The 13,430-nt window shown below is 52.3% G+C and overlaps 1 protein-coding gene across 1 annotated transcript in view; it reads right to left on the reverse strand.

Annotated features, from left to right (window-relative positions):
- The window catches only part of Galnt2 (polypeptide N-acetylgalactosaminyltransferase 2), a 119,247-nt gene that overhangs the window by 7,230 nt on the left and 98,587 nt on the right, over nt 1–13,430 (reverse strand). The window contains exons 7-14 of the mRNA XM_050147004.1: nt 11,405–11,526; nt 9,568–9,655; nt 7,780–7,867; nt 6,884–6,987; nt 3,869–3,995; nt 1,458–1,550; nt 1,160–1,243; nt 46–172 (exon numbers count right to left, since the gene is read on the reverse strand). Coding sequence (XP_050002961.1) covers nt 46–172; nt 1,160–1,243; nt 1,458–1,550; nt 3,869–3,995; nt 6,884–6,987; nt 7,780–7,867; nt 9,568–9,655; nt 11,405–11,526 — 833 coding nt within the window. The remainder of the gene's footprint in view (nt 1–45; nt 173–1,159; nt 1,244–1,457; nt 1,551–3,868; nt 3,996–6,883; nt 6,988–7,779; nt 7,868–9,567; nt 9,656–11,404; nt 11,527–13,430) is intronic.

Below are 13,430 nucleotides of genomic sequence, written 5' to 3' on the forward strand. Positions count from 1 at the left end.
CACAGCCTGAACAACAGGCGCTGATACCACCTTCTGTCCGCCTACCTGGTTTCCTCCAGCATTGTGACACTCATAAATTCCAACGACTCCATCGGCAAAGTGCCCCAATGTGTCCAGGCAGTTGGTTCCCTGCTGCAAGGCCCCAAAAGCTATGTCTTGGTGGTCTGGAACCCTGAAAGGTATTCATTGTACGAGTCAGTGCCTGCACCCTGGAGTTACTGTTCACCACGCCCTCTGCACATGGTCTCAAACTAGGCAGCAGAAACAGAGTGGCTTCTTGTCACTCCCTGACATGATACGGCTATAGCCTCTGGGTTCCCAAGAGTGTAAGTGGGCCAGACGCGGTGGCACGTGTCTGTAGTCCCAACACTCAGAAGGTTAGAGGAGGGTTTCTGTGAGAGTTAAGGCAGCCTGGGCTACAGAGGGAGAGCCCCTTCCCCATCTCAAATGACAAAATCAGCTGCAAATGGAAGAAGTTTCCTAGTGCTCTGCGGAGGGAGAGCTCCTCACAGGGGTCAGGAGGGCGCAGTCTGTGAGGATCTGTTGAGTGGTCCAATGTGCACACATGGTGGACTGTATGTTGAGTATCACGTGCTTAGGAAGACAAAAGCTTGGTTTCACCTTGGAGAGGCCGCGGTCATTGGATTAAGCATCCTATGCTCAGCCTTAACTGTGTGGGCCCTTGCAGATGAGGACCTGGAGCATCTGCTGCCAGAGCCCACTGGTCCTCTCAGGACATAGAGGTCCTGGCAGCTGACAGTGAAGAGTGGGGTTGAGGCTCGGCAGAGCGTTTCTGTCATTCACCCTCCAATAGGTGACACCATCATTGCTAATCCTACCCTATGCTCACCAAGAAGGCAGGAGCAGCTGAAGGCAGCTATGGGGGTGAGGACTGAGGAGCAGCATTGGCCCCTGGAGACAGGGTGCCATGGAGAGACAGCCTCTGCCTCACTAAAGTCAAAGCAGAGGTGCTCTGGAATTCTTCCAGGCCCACACAGCGAGGTAACTCTGTAAGAGAGCAGGGTCTGTGGGCACCTGTAGGGGTGGCACCACGGGCTCTCCCTGGTAGCCAGCTCCCAGCCTTATAAGCCTCTGGAACCTCTCTGATCATCTTTGTTTCTCAACCTTCATGATATGCACTGAGGCCCGCAGGACTCACCTTAGCTCTGGGTAGACGTTGTCCAGGTACCACTTGAAGGGCTTGCAGCCCAGCTTTTTCCTGAGCTCCAGCCTGCTTTGAATACTGGAGGAAAGGAGAGACACATTCACTTCTGAATGCCAGGGAGACTGATGTGGCCTAGGTGGTAAGGCATGGTCCGTCCAGCCTCTAGTGCCCACGACCTGCTCGCCTCCCACCAGGGCCTTGTTGGCAAAGAGCAGAGGCACCTGTTGATGCTGCAAGCTACCCCACCTGCTCCCAACGCCCACACTAGAAGGACCAGGCAGGCAGCACTCACTTTCCGTAGGGCACATTTCGGGCAGAAGGCACTGCTGCGTAGTAGAAGTTCTTGTATTCGTCCATCCAGACCTCAGCTGCCCGGCGGGTGTTCCTGCAAACCAAGTGCGCCTTCCTGAGCTGCAGCTCCCATCCTGTCCCCAGTTACCTGTTGTTTGCGCCTTCCTGAGCTGCAGCTCCCATCCTGTCCCCAGAGTTACCTGGCCATGCTTGCCTGCTGGTGTGAATAAGGACAGTGCCCACGAGTGTGTCCCTAGCAGAAGCTGCGAGGACAGCACAGACGTGTGCTGAGATGAAACCCCTGCTGGGCCATGGAGAAGGAGCCTCTAGCAGAGACCACTGAGACTCTGGTCATCCCAGCCTCCCACAGCATGCGTGGGTGCAGCACCAACCACTAGCATACTGGGAAAGGGAAGGAGCTCCCTTAGCTTCACTTTCTTTCATGTGGCCTTCGGCTGAGGGGGAAGTGATGGGTAGATTAGAAATGACAGCATGGAGAGGTGGGGCCGCCATGCCCTGGGCCTAGGGATCCTCACTGTCCTCAGCTCTGGTTCATACAGGAAGCATGCACCCACCCACAACACTTAGGAAGGGCCACTGTAAGCACAGACACAGCAGATCCTCTGCTCAGAGGAAACATGGCCTAGCATGTTCTTCCATGAAGACAGCAGGCAGGCAGTGGTTGCCCTACAGGGAAATCTTTTTCTCTACAGTAAAGGCATTTTAAATGCTAAACCTGTCATGTTGTCTGAGCTGTAATTACTAAATCCATCTCCATGTGGGGCCTCCATATTCCCCATAAAGTGATAAATATTCCTGTTGTCCCTGAATGGGGGAGGGGCCAGACTGCTGCCACTGAGACAAGATGTAAACACACTCATTCTTGGAATCCTGGTGCTAACCCCAGAAATGAAATACGTGTGCAAATGTCCTCACTTCACGGTGTATAGTGGAAACACTAGGGACTGATGAGTGGTTGTGGAGTGCACACTCACAGACATGTAGGTTTGTGCACTGGGAAGTGCCCAGATGACCGAAAGACACCTCTGGGCTTTTCTGGGTATGTCTGTAGGGGGGCAGAAATGAATAGATCAAGGAGGCTCTGACCTAACCAATGGCCATATCCCTCGGCAGAGTCACAATCTGGTGGTGTTGGTGAAAGGTAGGGAGTGCAGGCATCCCCATGGGGCTCTATCTGCCTTCCCGCCCGCCATGCAGTGAGAAGCCTCTTGACATGACACTGCCACCAGCTGTCTCTAGAGAGGTTCAGAAAGAGGCAAGTAACCATGGGCAGAAACCCCTGAAACATTCTGCAGACTCTGGCCACTGATGTTCTTTCCCTGGGTCCAACAGCCTGAAGTCTTACGCCATCTCCACACAGAGCTCTGTGTGTCTTAACTTGTCAAGTCTGTCCCTCAGCTGTCCGGTGAGCCCAATCTCCCTTCCCCATGGCGCTGACCAGATGAGCATCAGAAGTATCTTGTCTGACTTAGAGGTTTTGTTGGCTGCTCCCTAAGGGCCAGTTCCATACTGTCTGCCCCTATGAGGTCTCAGTTTTTTGTTATTTTAGACAGGGTCTCACTATGTAACCTTGGTTGGCCTCAGACTCACAGATATCTACCTGCTCCGCCTTCTGCGCACTGGGGTTAAAGGTGTGGGCTACCATTTTAGAACGGGAAAAGATTCCCAGGAAAAGCCTGGCTGGACCAAGCAGTTTTTGGTTTTGTTTACTAGAATCTATTGCCAATCACTAATCGGTTATGACCCATGACGTCTCGGCTGGAGAGAAGTGTGACGTGCTTTCTGATACGGTTTCAATGTCTGCTCCTTCAGAACTCATGCCGAAGATCTAGTTGTGCTGAAATGACACCGAGAGGCAGGAGCTTCAAGCAGTGGCCAGGCCATGGGCTCTGCAGTCGTGAGACTAGGGCAGCTACTGTGTTCCCATCTCCTCTCCTACCCTTCACTACATGGGCAGCGGGACAGCCCTTGGTAGGGGTTGATACCTTAGCTACCGGACAGTCAGCCAACAACGCCGCTTTTCTAATGACTCCGCAGCAGCACCGTTACTGCAGTGCGTGGTGGAAGAACAACACTGGTCTTATTTGCACCGAGTGATACAGCACTAAACCAGGTTCCCCTTTGCGATACCTGTGTACGTTTTTGTGCCCATCACATGGTAGCCTTTCCCTGGTGTCCGTCCCAGTGCTAACTCCCTTGACACCACACTTTTAGTGGCCACATCTGCACCCTGCCCCCGTGACGCTCTTCTGAGCTCTCCACGGAGCACACCGAGCAGCTTCTTTTCTTACTGGAATACCCTCTTCTCTCAGCCTGGAGGCCATGCCTGTCAAAGGACGCTGTCGCCACACAGTTCCAGGGTGTCTTCTGAGCAGACCGCAGACAACTTACCGGGCAAAGACAGTGCCACTGCCACCTGGGAATGTGTAGGGGTGCTGCTTCCGGAACACATGTCCCACACGGCTACACGGAATGATCTCGAGGCTGCCACCGCATTGCCACACTCGGAATGAGATTTCTGATAAAAAGGGAATTCGGCAACCATAAGTCTGCCACAGCTCTTGTCTCCATGGCATTGCTACCCCTGTCCTAGCCACCTACTACAGCTCACTTTTAACTGCAAGGAAAACCAATGAAGGGCTGCTTCTCTGGAACCAGATCCGGAACCTTTTATAGCACAAACCCTGGATACATCTGCATAGGCCAAGTCCACAGCACACCCCAAACTGAACATGCAAGGAAAACACCGGCCCACAAGTCTCCCAGACTACGGGAGTGTGCATCCCAGCAAACCACAGCTGTCCATGGAGACGGGGCACAGCCCAGGCTTCTCCACACCACTTCCTGTACACTGAGTACCAGGGTGCACTCTTTCTTTCCGGGAAAACAAGAATCCTTGCCTATCACCCTCATAGGCAAGGTCCATCAGGTCCAGGCGCTAACCAAGTTCCCAGGGTAGTGACCAGGGACAGTCCCCCACCCTTAGCAAGACAACTAAGTTTAAACAGGAAGAGCAACGCGTGCCATTCTGAAAGCCACCACTGAAGTCTGTAAGAAGGAGCTCCTCTCTAGGCGGTGCCCACACCCCTCAGCACGTGCTAGCACAAGAACTCTACAGAACCAGCACAGTCACCGACGGGACAGAGAAAGAAATGAGGAGATCTTTGCAAACCGTGAAGCTAGTGGTGGGCTAAGTCTTCCAGGCCAGCGTGCTGTCGTGGCAGCAGTGCTGGGAGTCTGAATGTCACTTGGTCGTCCTGCCTGGAGCCCTGTCCAGGAATGGAGGGAGAGCAGGGCAAGCTTGGGAAGAAAAGATTCCATCAACCAATTCTCTTGCATTGTGAGGCCAACCTCACCTGAACAGATAGGAGGTTTCTCAGCTTTTCCAACATCCAATAAAACTGTGAGTGAGACACACTGTATCTCAGGAAGAAAACTCGTATGAATACGCCTGCATGAAGACTCCAAGATCATCTCTCTGGTCAGGGCATCTGCTGAGCCAGCAAGGGGCAGCTTGGAGGCCAGGTCGGCTGCTTTCCAGGCTGAGCCCACGGCAGCTCCTTTCAACTGATTTCACATGAGCCCTGGGCCTGGGCATCCCCTCTGCTGCTAGCCTGTGGGCCCTGGGCATGGAGTACACCTTCCCTAGGCCTCTCTTTTGGGCACTAGAAGCACAGGACACCCATCCTAACACCACCAGGACCTGCCTAAAAGACAGCCCTGTCCCGAATCTCACACCATTTTTCTTTTGCAACTGCTTCCTACGTCAGTTACTGTTGGTCAGGAAAACAGGCAGTCTTGTGAGCACACATGAAGACATGCTCTGACATTTCTCAGACAACTTTACTCTCCTCCTCCCAGCATTACAGCCACCAAACCGGCATGGACTGTTAACTGCCAGCAATCTGTAGGGCTCCGCAGAAGGTGGACCCCATCACAGGCCTGGTGGTCCTGCTGAAACCCTCTGCTCAGCCTCCAAGTGTTTCCAGGGGGCACCTGCCAGGGACCAGAGGACATCAGACCTCCTCCTAGAAGGGAAGGCCTTCCACTCAAGGGTTGCCTTCCCCAACTGCTTGGGTTATTAAGCAGAATATAACAAAAGCCCATGACATCAACCTTGTGCTCTCTTCTCTCTGGGCTCCAGGCCAGGTCACCTTAGAGACAAATCAACCTCTGTACAGTGACACAGGAGATGGGCTGAGTGTATCTGTCAGCCTGTCTCTCAGAACCACATCAGTTCCTCCCGTGGCCTCCTGCACTCAGGACACACACTGCCCCGCTGGGTGGCTCTAGCCCCTGGAACCTACAGGTGGAAGAGGCTCAGGGACCTTTCAGGTTCACTACTTCAAAGTCTTTCTTGCTCAGAAAGCTTCACCCAAGCCCAACACTGCACCGAGACAAGGAAAAGAGACCGACTCATGACCCCTCCCTTCCCTCCCCACGGAGCCAGAGCTGGAAGCAGCTTTTTATCATGCTGGGTGGAGGCGCCCTACCAGATGAAATGTCTCCACCAACTTCAACTTCAAATGACACATTCCAACAACAGGCTAGCGGAAGCTGTTCTTTTAAGCCAACAGAAACTATCAAAGTCTCTGTCACAAGAAAAACTACTCAAAGTGAGTACTTTCCTCCCTCTTGAGTCCCCTTTCCTCACAGGGCACACCTGCGTACTAACTAAAAAAGCTAAACTCTGGATAGTGAGGGGAGTCATCTCTGAATGACACGCACTTAAGACCAAAGGCTTCAAGTAAAACAAGAAACAAAACCCGACAAGCTGACTGGAGTCTTTTCATCTGTCACACAAGATGTGGAGACAGCTGCCTGTGCAGACCACCACCTGGAAAGGGACCACATCCCACTTCTAGCAAACACGTTCTCCACACAACCCCAGAGAACCTAGACAACAAAGGAGACCCTAAGAGAGACACACATGGATCTACATAGGAAGGAGGAAAAGACAAGATCTCCTGGTAAATTAGAAGTGGGGGCTGCGGGAGAAAGGAGGAGGGGAGGGGGAGGAAAGGAGAGGAACAATAAAAACAAACAAAAGCTGTGGAGAAGGATCTGAACATCAGGGCCCAACCAGCAGCTGCCCAACCCCACTACCATTCTACATTAACCAGAGCCCTGGAATCAGCCAGATTTCTCCAGTTTTGGAGGCATGCATTCCGAACCCCCAGGTCAAAGGATGTGATAGCACCTGGCTTCTGTGCAGGATGACCTGAACTTTGGTCTCCTCTACCATCATCCCTGTGGTAAGTGTGTGTGCATGCACATACGCGTGTTCAGGGACGTGTTTGCCCACTGAATGGCTGCTCTGGGGCCTTAAGTGCTACCATGCCACCCTGCCTCCCATACTTCATCCCGGAGACACTGGTGGACTTGAGGCCAGAGGGTTGTACATACCCAAGTTCTCTCCTCCCCACACATCCATCATCATGTCGTACTTTCCCAGCTCTTCAAAATAGAGCTTATCCATCACAAACAGGCCTCCAGCGATCATAGGGGTTCTGAAGAGGAAGAAGGAGCAAGGGCGAAGTTAGACCACACCACAGGCTGACATCTGTCCTCTGCTGTGCTCCGAGGGGGTCTTTCATTCTCCACTGGCTTCTATGTCACTGCCTGGGGTCCCACAAAGGCTGAGACCCTTGGTTTTTATGTGCCTTAACTTAGGAGGTAAGCACAGTAGTAACACTTAAGTCGATAGCATATAGTTCCATTCTGATGTGAGAGTCTCATCTGTATGCTGTGAATGCCACTGGTTAATAAAGAAGCTGCTTTGGGCCTATTACAGCATAGAATAGGGTAAGGCAAGAATTCCAAGCAGATAGAGGAGGAGAGAATGCCATGGAGCCGCCACAGGAGACAGACACACTGGAACCTTTCTGGTAAACCATGAGCCTCATGGTAAAATATAAAATTATAGAAATAAGTCAATTTAAGATGTAAGATCTAGCTAGAAATACGCTTAAGCTATTGGCTGAACAGGATTGCAAATAATATGGTTTCTGTGTGATTATTTCAGGTCTGGATGGCCAGAAACGAATGAGCAGTCTCTGACAACACCACTCTGCTACAGAAAACATAAAAAGGAGACAACATGAGTCAGCAGAGAAGCCTTCTAAGAAAAGGGACCTAAAATTTCCTCACTGTTTGACCTGGTAGCAGATGCTGGTCTTGAAGGGAAACCAGGAACCTGGAGGGTGGGAGGCACAGAGCCCCAGTATCCTGGAAGCACATTGCGGCAGGGGTCAGGTGTGGGCTCTCCCCGAGGAGGGTTTCCTGCCATATGCTGCACTTACTTTATAGGTGCAACTGGGTTCCCCTGCCGGGACCTCCTCTGCTCCGGCGTCATGTAATCCCATTTGAACACCAAGTTCCAGTCAAAACCTGCCGACCCAGAAAAGAAATAGAGATGAGAAGACACAGCCCCTCTCACCTGGCTGTCCCACCCTAGTGTCTTGACAACGGCACATATGGACAGGCTCACTGCCAACCAACCAAGATGAAGACGGTGAGGAGGGAAACTAACAGCTGGGGTGGCCGGGAAACGGGTGGTGGGGGAGTATGGTGCACAGCAAAATCTTCTGTCTGCCAAAGCAACACAGAGCTGAGTTTTCTTTAAAACAACAAAACAATACATGTGGCTATGTGTCTGTGTGTGATTATGTACCCAAGAGTGCACGTGCCCATGGAGTCCAAAGGGAGTGCTGAAGCCCTTGGAGCAGGAGTGCTAGGCACTGTGTTCAGGTCCTCTGAAGTGTAGCACGTGCTCTCTGAACCTTATTTCTTGTCTCCTCTAACCGTGGTGTGTGTGTGTTGGTTTTTGACATAGGGCACTGCTATGTAGTCCAGATTGATCTTGAACTTGCAGCAGTCCTCCTTCCTCAGCCCACTCCCCCCACCCCCCACCCCAGGGCTGGGACTGGAGACATATGCCATCATGCCTGGCTTGGATTTTGCAACATTAAAATGTGTAAGAACAAGTGTGGTATCTGTGTGTGGTGCCAGTGCACCTACAAGGGCTGTGCACGTAAGACTGGGGACCTAGGGACAAGTCAGAGCTAGAAAAATCACAACTGGCTCCCAGAACCACAGTGTAGCATATAGTACCTCTGTGGGACCCATGGCTCTCCGGGCCTGGACCAGGACCTTTCAGGGTCCATGTGACAAGATCTTACACACAGAGTGTGATGGTGCAGGCCTGTAATCCCAGCACTTATGAGGACTGCCAAGGTAACAGGAGCTCTAGGCCAGTTCAGCCTTCTACCCTACTCTTTGCTATTGTGGAGTTGGGGGATCTGTGTGAGGCAGTGACTCTGCAGTCACAGAGCAGGGACAGAGGAAGCTGCTCCATCTGCGGGCAGCAATGACTCCACTGTCATGTCTAGTACGATCTCACTCCCACCTGCAAAGCACTGAAGTCAACAATTCCTAAAAGCAAAGGAAAATCTTGGACGAATTTCTCTAACATTTGTAGGCTGTATGACCCTACAAGATGCCAGTCCATTCACAAAAACAAAGGTCACCCAGTGGTGAAGCAGGCTATGTTTGGGTGGAGGGGAGGAAGGGCCAGCATCCAAGCTTGAACACAAAGGTAGGACTGGTGCCTAGTGGGCAGGCAGTGAGGGCCAGCAGCGGGATGGCAGAACTCCAGGGCAGCAAGCTGGCCAGGCATATAGGCTACAAGAGGAAGGGCTAGAACAGCCAGAGGACACAAAAACAGGTTCCAGGCCCATTCTGCAAATCCTAAATTCCATGGAGTCTCTCAAGCCCTGCCTCTGGCTGGGAGCAGCTCTAAAGCCTCTCAGATCGCCCCTCAGTTGTTGGGGCGTCTCCACCTCTATCTGCAGGGACATTGCACATTCCACTAGGTCTCTCAGTAACAGCTCCAGGAGAGAGGGACGGGTTAACAGGCTGGGGTTTCTGCCAGGGAAGTAGGGCTGGTTTCTTCTGTGAGGTGTACCCATCAGAACCCATACTATGTGAACTCTGTTGTCAATGTTACTGCTGACCATAGGACAGCAGAGGTCAGGAGCCTAGCCACACAGAACAAGCCAGCAGGTAGACAAATCACGGCTGACACCTACCACCCTTGAGGTCAGCAGAGGCACCCACATACTGGAAGTTGTCCATGTTAATGACATCAATAATGGGGGACACAACTCGGGTCCTGTCCTGAACAGGGACAAAGGAAGGAGAGAATATTTGTTACGTCCCCATAAAGCAAAAGCCACCATCCCAACAGGCCTTCCCATGAGATACCACCCTTGCAAAGTGGGCAGGGGCGGTGGCATGAGAGGGGCAGCTGACGACTGGACACTTCTGCTACTTCTTCTCCCAGGCTGTGCAGTGGCCCTGAAACCTTGGGTAGATTTCAGTGAGCAGAGCTAGGCCCAGCCACTCTATGACCGCCACCCTCTCATGGGCTGCACTGGGACAGCTCAGGAATGAACTCAGGGCTGAGGTGCCTACACCACAAAGACAGAACGGCTTCTGGGTGCAGATGGCATAAGAGAGGCGGAAGTCATCACCTCCACAGCAACCGACTGGAGTTTTCAGATCCTAATTCAACTCCTCTGGGATTCTACCGGACACGCCCACCTTCCCCTGACCCGTTTTGTTCATGTCTCAGTGCCACTCTGCTGAGGGCAAACACAGGCCCTTTGACTTCCTCAGACCTTCAGATGCAGCTCTGCCTCATGCTGACGAGAGGGTGTGTGGTCTGAGTTACAGAGTATTGCTAGCCAAAGAGATACTCGAAGGAAGCTCAGTGACAGGACTGGCAGAGCTCGGCACTCTTCACAGGTGTCCCCCATGGGCTTGAGGGTTGCTGGGAAACAAGCCTTGGGCCATGGAGACCAGCAGTCCCTGCGGCCACCCTACTCCCGAAGGCTGAGCATCGGGTGCTTCATGTTCTTTCTGCTGAGAAGAGATTACAAGAACCCTCATCTTGGCCTGCCCCTGTGAGCTGGCAACTCCATGACTCTCCAACATGGTGGGAAGCTAGCCCTAGCTCGGCTTTCAGCCAGTGGGGCTAGGACACTGGGATAAGTTGTGTGACATGGGTGGGTGTGTCAGAGAGGGGCCAGTTGAGGGCAACCTGACCCCACATGATTGTGGACGCTACTGAAATCCCTGAATGACCCCACGTGATTGTGGACGCTACTGAAGTCCCTGAATGACCCCACGTGATTGTGGACGTTACTGAAGTCCCTGAATGACCCCATGTGATTGTGGACGTTACTGAGGTCCCTGAAGTCGGTTCCTCACCTATCGGCTGAGCGGCACCTGAGCCCAGTAGAGGGCAGAGATGGGACTTGAGCAGCTTTTGGTGACTTAGTGACTTGCAGCCTGCAGAACGTGCTCGTTCTGTTTCCTTTCATTATGTTTGCTTTGTGGCCCCCAAGGAAGCACTTTCATAGCAGCCAGGAAAGAAAGAAAGACAAGCAGAAGGCAAGAAGAATAGGCCACACACAGTACAGTGCTGAAGCTTCTAGAAGGCAGGATGTGCCCGAGTGTGGTCAAAGATCACCTGACAAGCCCACCAAGGGGCATTGCGGTAAACTGTTTGTTTCTCCTTGTAAGCCGGGAACAGGCGGTCAGTCTGTCCTTACCAGGGCAGAGGACAATCACTGCGGCCACCCCAGTCCTCCCGACAGGCACCCCATCAGACGGCACTCCTATCAATGGGCAACCCTGCTGGCCACAAATGTTCCTGCATGTGAGCAGGGAAGGTATTCCCCCATGACTGGCCACTTCTTCTTCCCAGGCTCCTGCCAGCTTCAAGGAACCTGTCTTCCTCGGGCAAAGTGACCATTCTGTATCAATGGCACCAACAATGCCTAGGGTACCAACGTCCTTCCCAGTGTCAAGAAAAGCCACAGCCAGTGTGTCAAGCACACCCTCTGCGTGACCCAGGCTCACCTCGGCAACCCGCTCCAGCAGTGGTTCCAGCCATCGCTCGTTACACTCGCAGTGACTGTCCAGGAAGGTCAGGACCTTGGCCTGCGCGGCGTCGGCACCCCGGACTCGAGAGCGCATCAGACCTGTGAAGATAAAGTTCAAAGTGCACGAGGGGAGAGAGCTCCACCTGAGAGCCTTCCTGCACAGGCAGATCCCCAGCAGGACTTCAAACACTCAACCATTTCCCTAAGGCTATGACCCCAAGAAAGGCCTTCATCTAGCAGAAGTTCCCCTTAGCAAACACCCAAAGCATGACTTGAAAGCATTTTGCTGTCATGACTATAGTTCCCTACTGAGCTAAGGAAGATGCCATTCCACAGCCTAAGAGCTAACAGTGCAAGTCTGGTGGTCACAACACCTGTGGCTGCAATGCAAACAGCTCTGCCTTCATACAACAGGGACAGCAGATCAAAACCGAGTTTTGCGGCTGTGACATAAATCAGGGTCGTATTTGGCCGTGTCTGCAGTCAAGGCTGTGAGTAGTCGCTGGCAAGCTCGTCATCGTGATAGTCTTCCCATCAACTGCGCACTGACCCCGGGAGACTGCTACCCCTGCACAGGATGACTCCTCACCATGAACAAGGACGAGGGCGCTAAGTTCTTTTTAACACCAGCAAAATGGATTTTTGATTCATCTTATGATAGCAGTTTGAATAAGAATGGTCCCCAGAGACCCATGTGTTGGAATGCTTGGTCCATAGGAAGTGGCACTATTAGGTGGCATGGCCTTGTCAGAGTAGGTGTGATCTTTTTGGAGAAAGTGTGTCACTGTGGAAGTGGGCTTTGAGGTATTCTACATGCTCAAGCCATGCCCAGTGTGAGAGACACATTTTCCTTCTGCTGCTTCTATGTCAAGATGTAGAAGTCTCAGCTCCTTTTCCAGCACCATGTCTGCCTGCACACTGCCATGTCCTGCCATGAAGATAAGGGACTGAACCTCTGAAACTGTGAGCCACTCCAATTAAATGTTTTCTTTTTATAAGAGCCTCACAGAATGTTGAGACACAGAATGTTGTCTCTTCACAGCAATGGAAACACTAAGACACTTATTAATCACATGCTATATCAGAGGAAAAGACGAGATTTCCAACTCCAAGCCATATAAACCTTCACTCAGGTAATGGCTACAACGGCGGAGCTAAACATAAGCGGAAACTGTTTGAAAGGGCCTCCAAGAAGTCACTCGGGAGAAACTTGAGGGGATTCAATGCTTGGGAGCAGGAATCAGTAGGACCCAGGTCTGCACGGGCTTGCCCTCATTTCCCAGGCCCCTCCCACCTGCTGCAGCGCAATCCTTCCAGCCTGAGGTGTCTGTCAGGCGACCAGGACTTACAGAGTGGCTGGAAAGGAAAACAAGAAAACCCCAAACCTAGTGGTCAGTCCCGAAGCCTGTGGTCAGCTCCCGACTCGGGCGGCCACAGGAGCCGAGGCCTCAACTGCTCTCTCCAGTGCACACAGGTTTTGGAATTTGAGCTTGCCAAGTAAACAAAGCTCGGAAAACACCTCTGCCCTCCTACAGAAATTACAGAAGGACTTCCATTTATAATACAATTGTTTTGTAGATAAGGCATCTACCCAAATGTACTTGTCTGAACAAAAACTGCAGAGAAGCACCAGTATCGTGTAAGTATGAGGGCCTCAGCGGTGCCGCTCGGATATAAGCCCACCAGCCGCCAGCAGAAGCTCACAAGCTGGAGCCTTGGTCCTCAGCTATGGTGCTGAGAGGTCAGCGAATAAGAATAACCCAGCAACATCAAACTCAGCATGTGGTGGTACTACAGGAGGTGCTGGGAAGCAGGTGGGGCCTCGCTGGAGAAAATTGGTCACTGGAAGGGTACGTCTTCCCAGGCCCTGTCTCTTCCCTGCAGCCCTACTGCAAATGACGTGAGTTTAGGTCTGAAGCTATGAGCCAAAATAGCCCTTTCCCCGTTAAGGCTCTTTTCCTAAGGACTTTATTCCGGAAGTGAAGAACACATCTGGTGATTGC

The sequence above is a fragment of the Alexandromys fortis genome, unplaced genomic scaffold, assembly GCF_014885135.2.
Source record: "Alexandromys fortis isolate MF-2015 unplaced genomic scaffold, M_Fortis_MF-2015_v1.1 scaffold_12, whole genome shotgun sequence".
NCBI classification, from domain to species: Eukaryota; Metazoa; Chordata; class Mammalia; order Rodentia; family Cricetidae; genus Alexandromys; species Alexandromys fortis.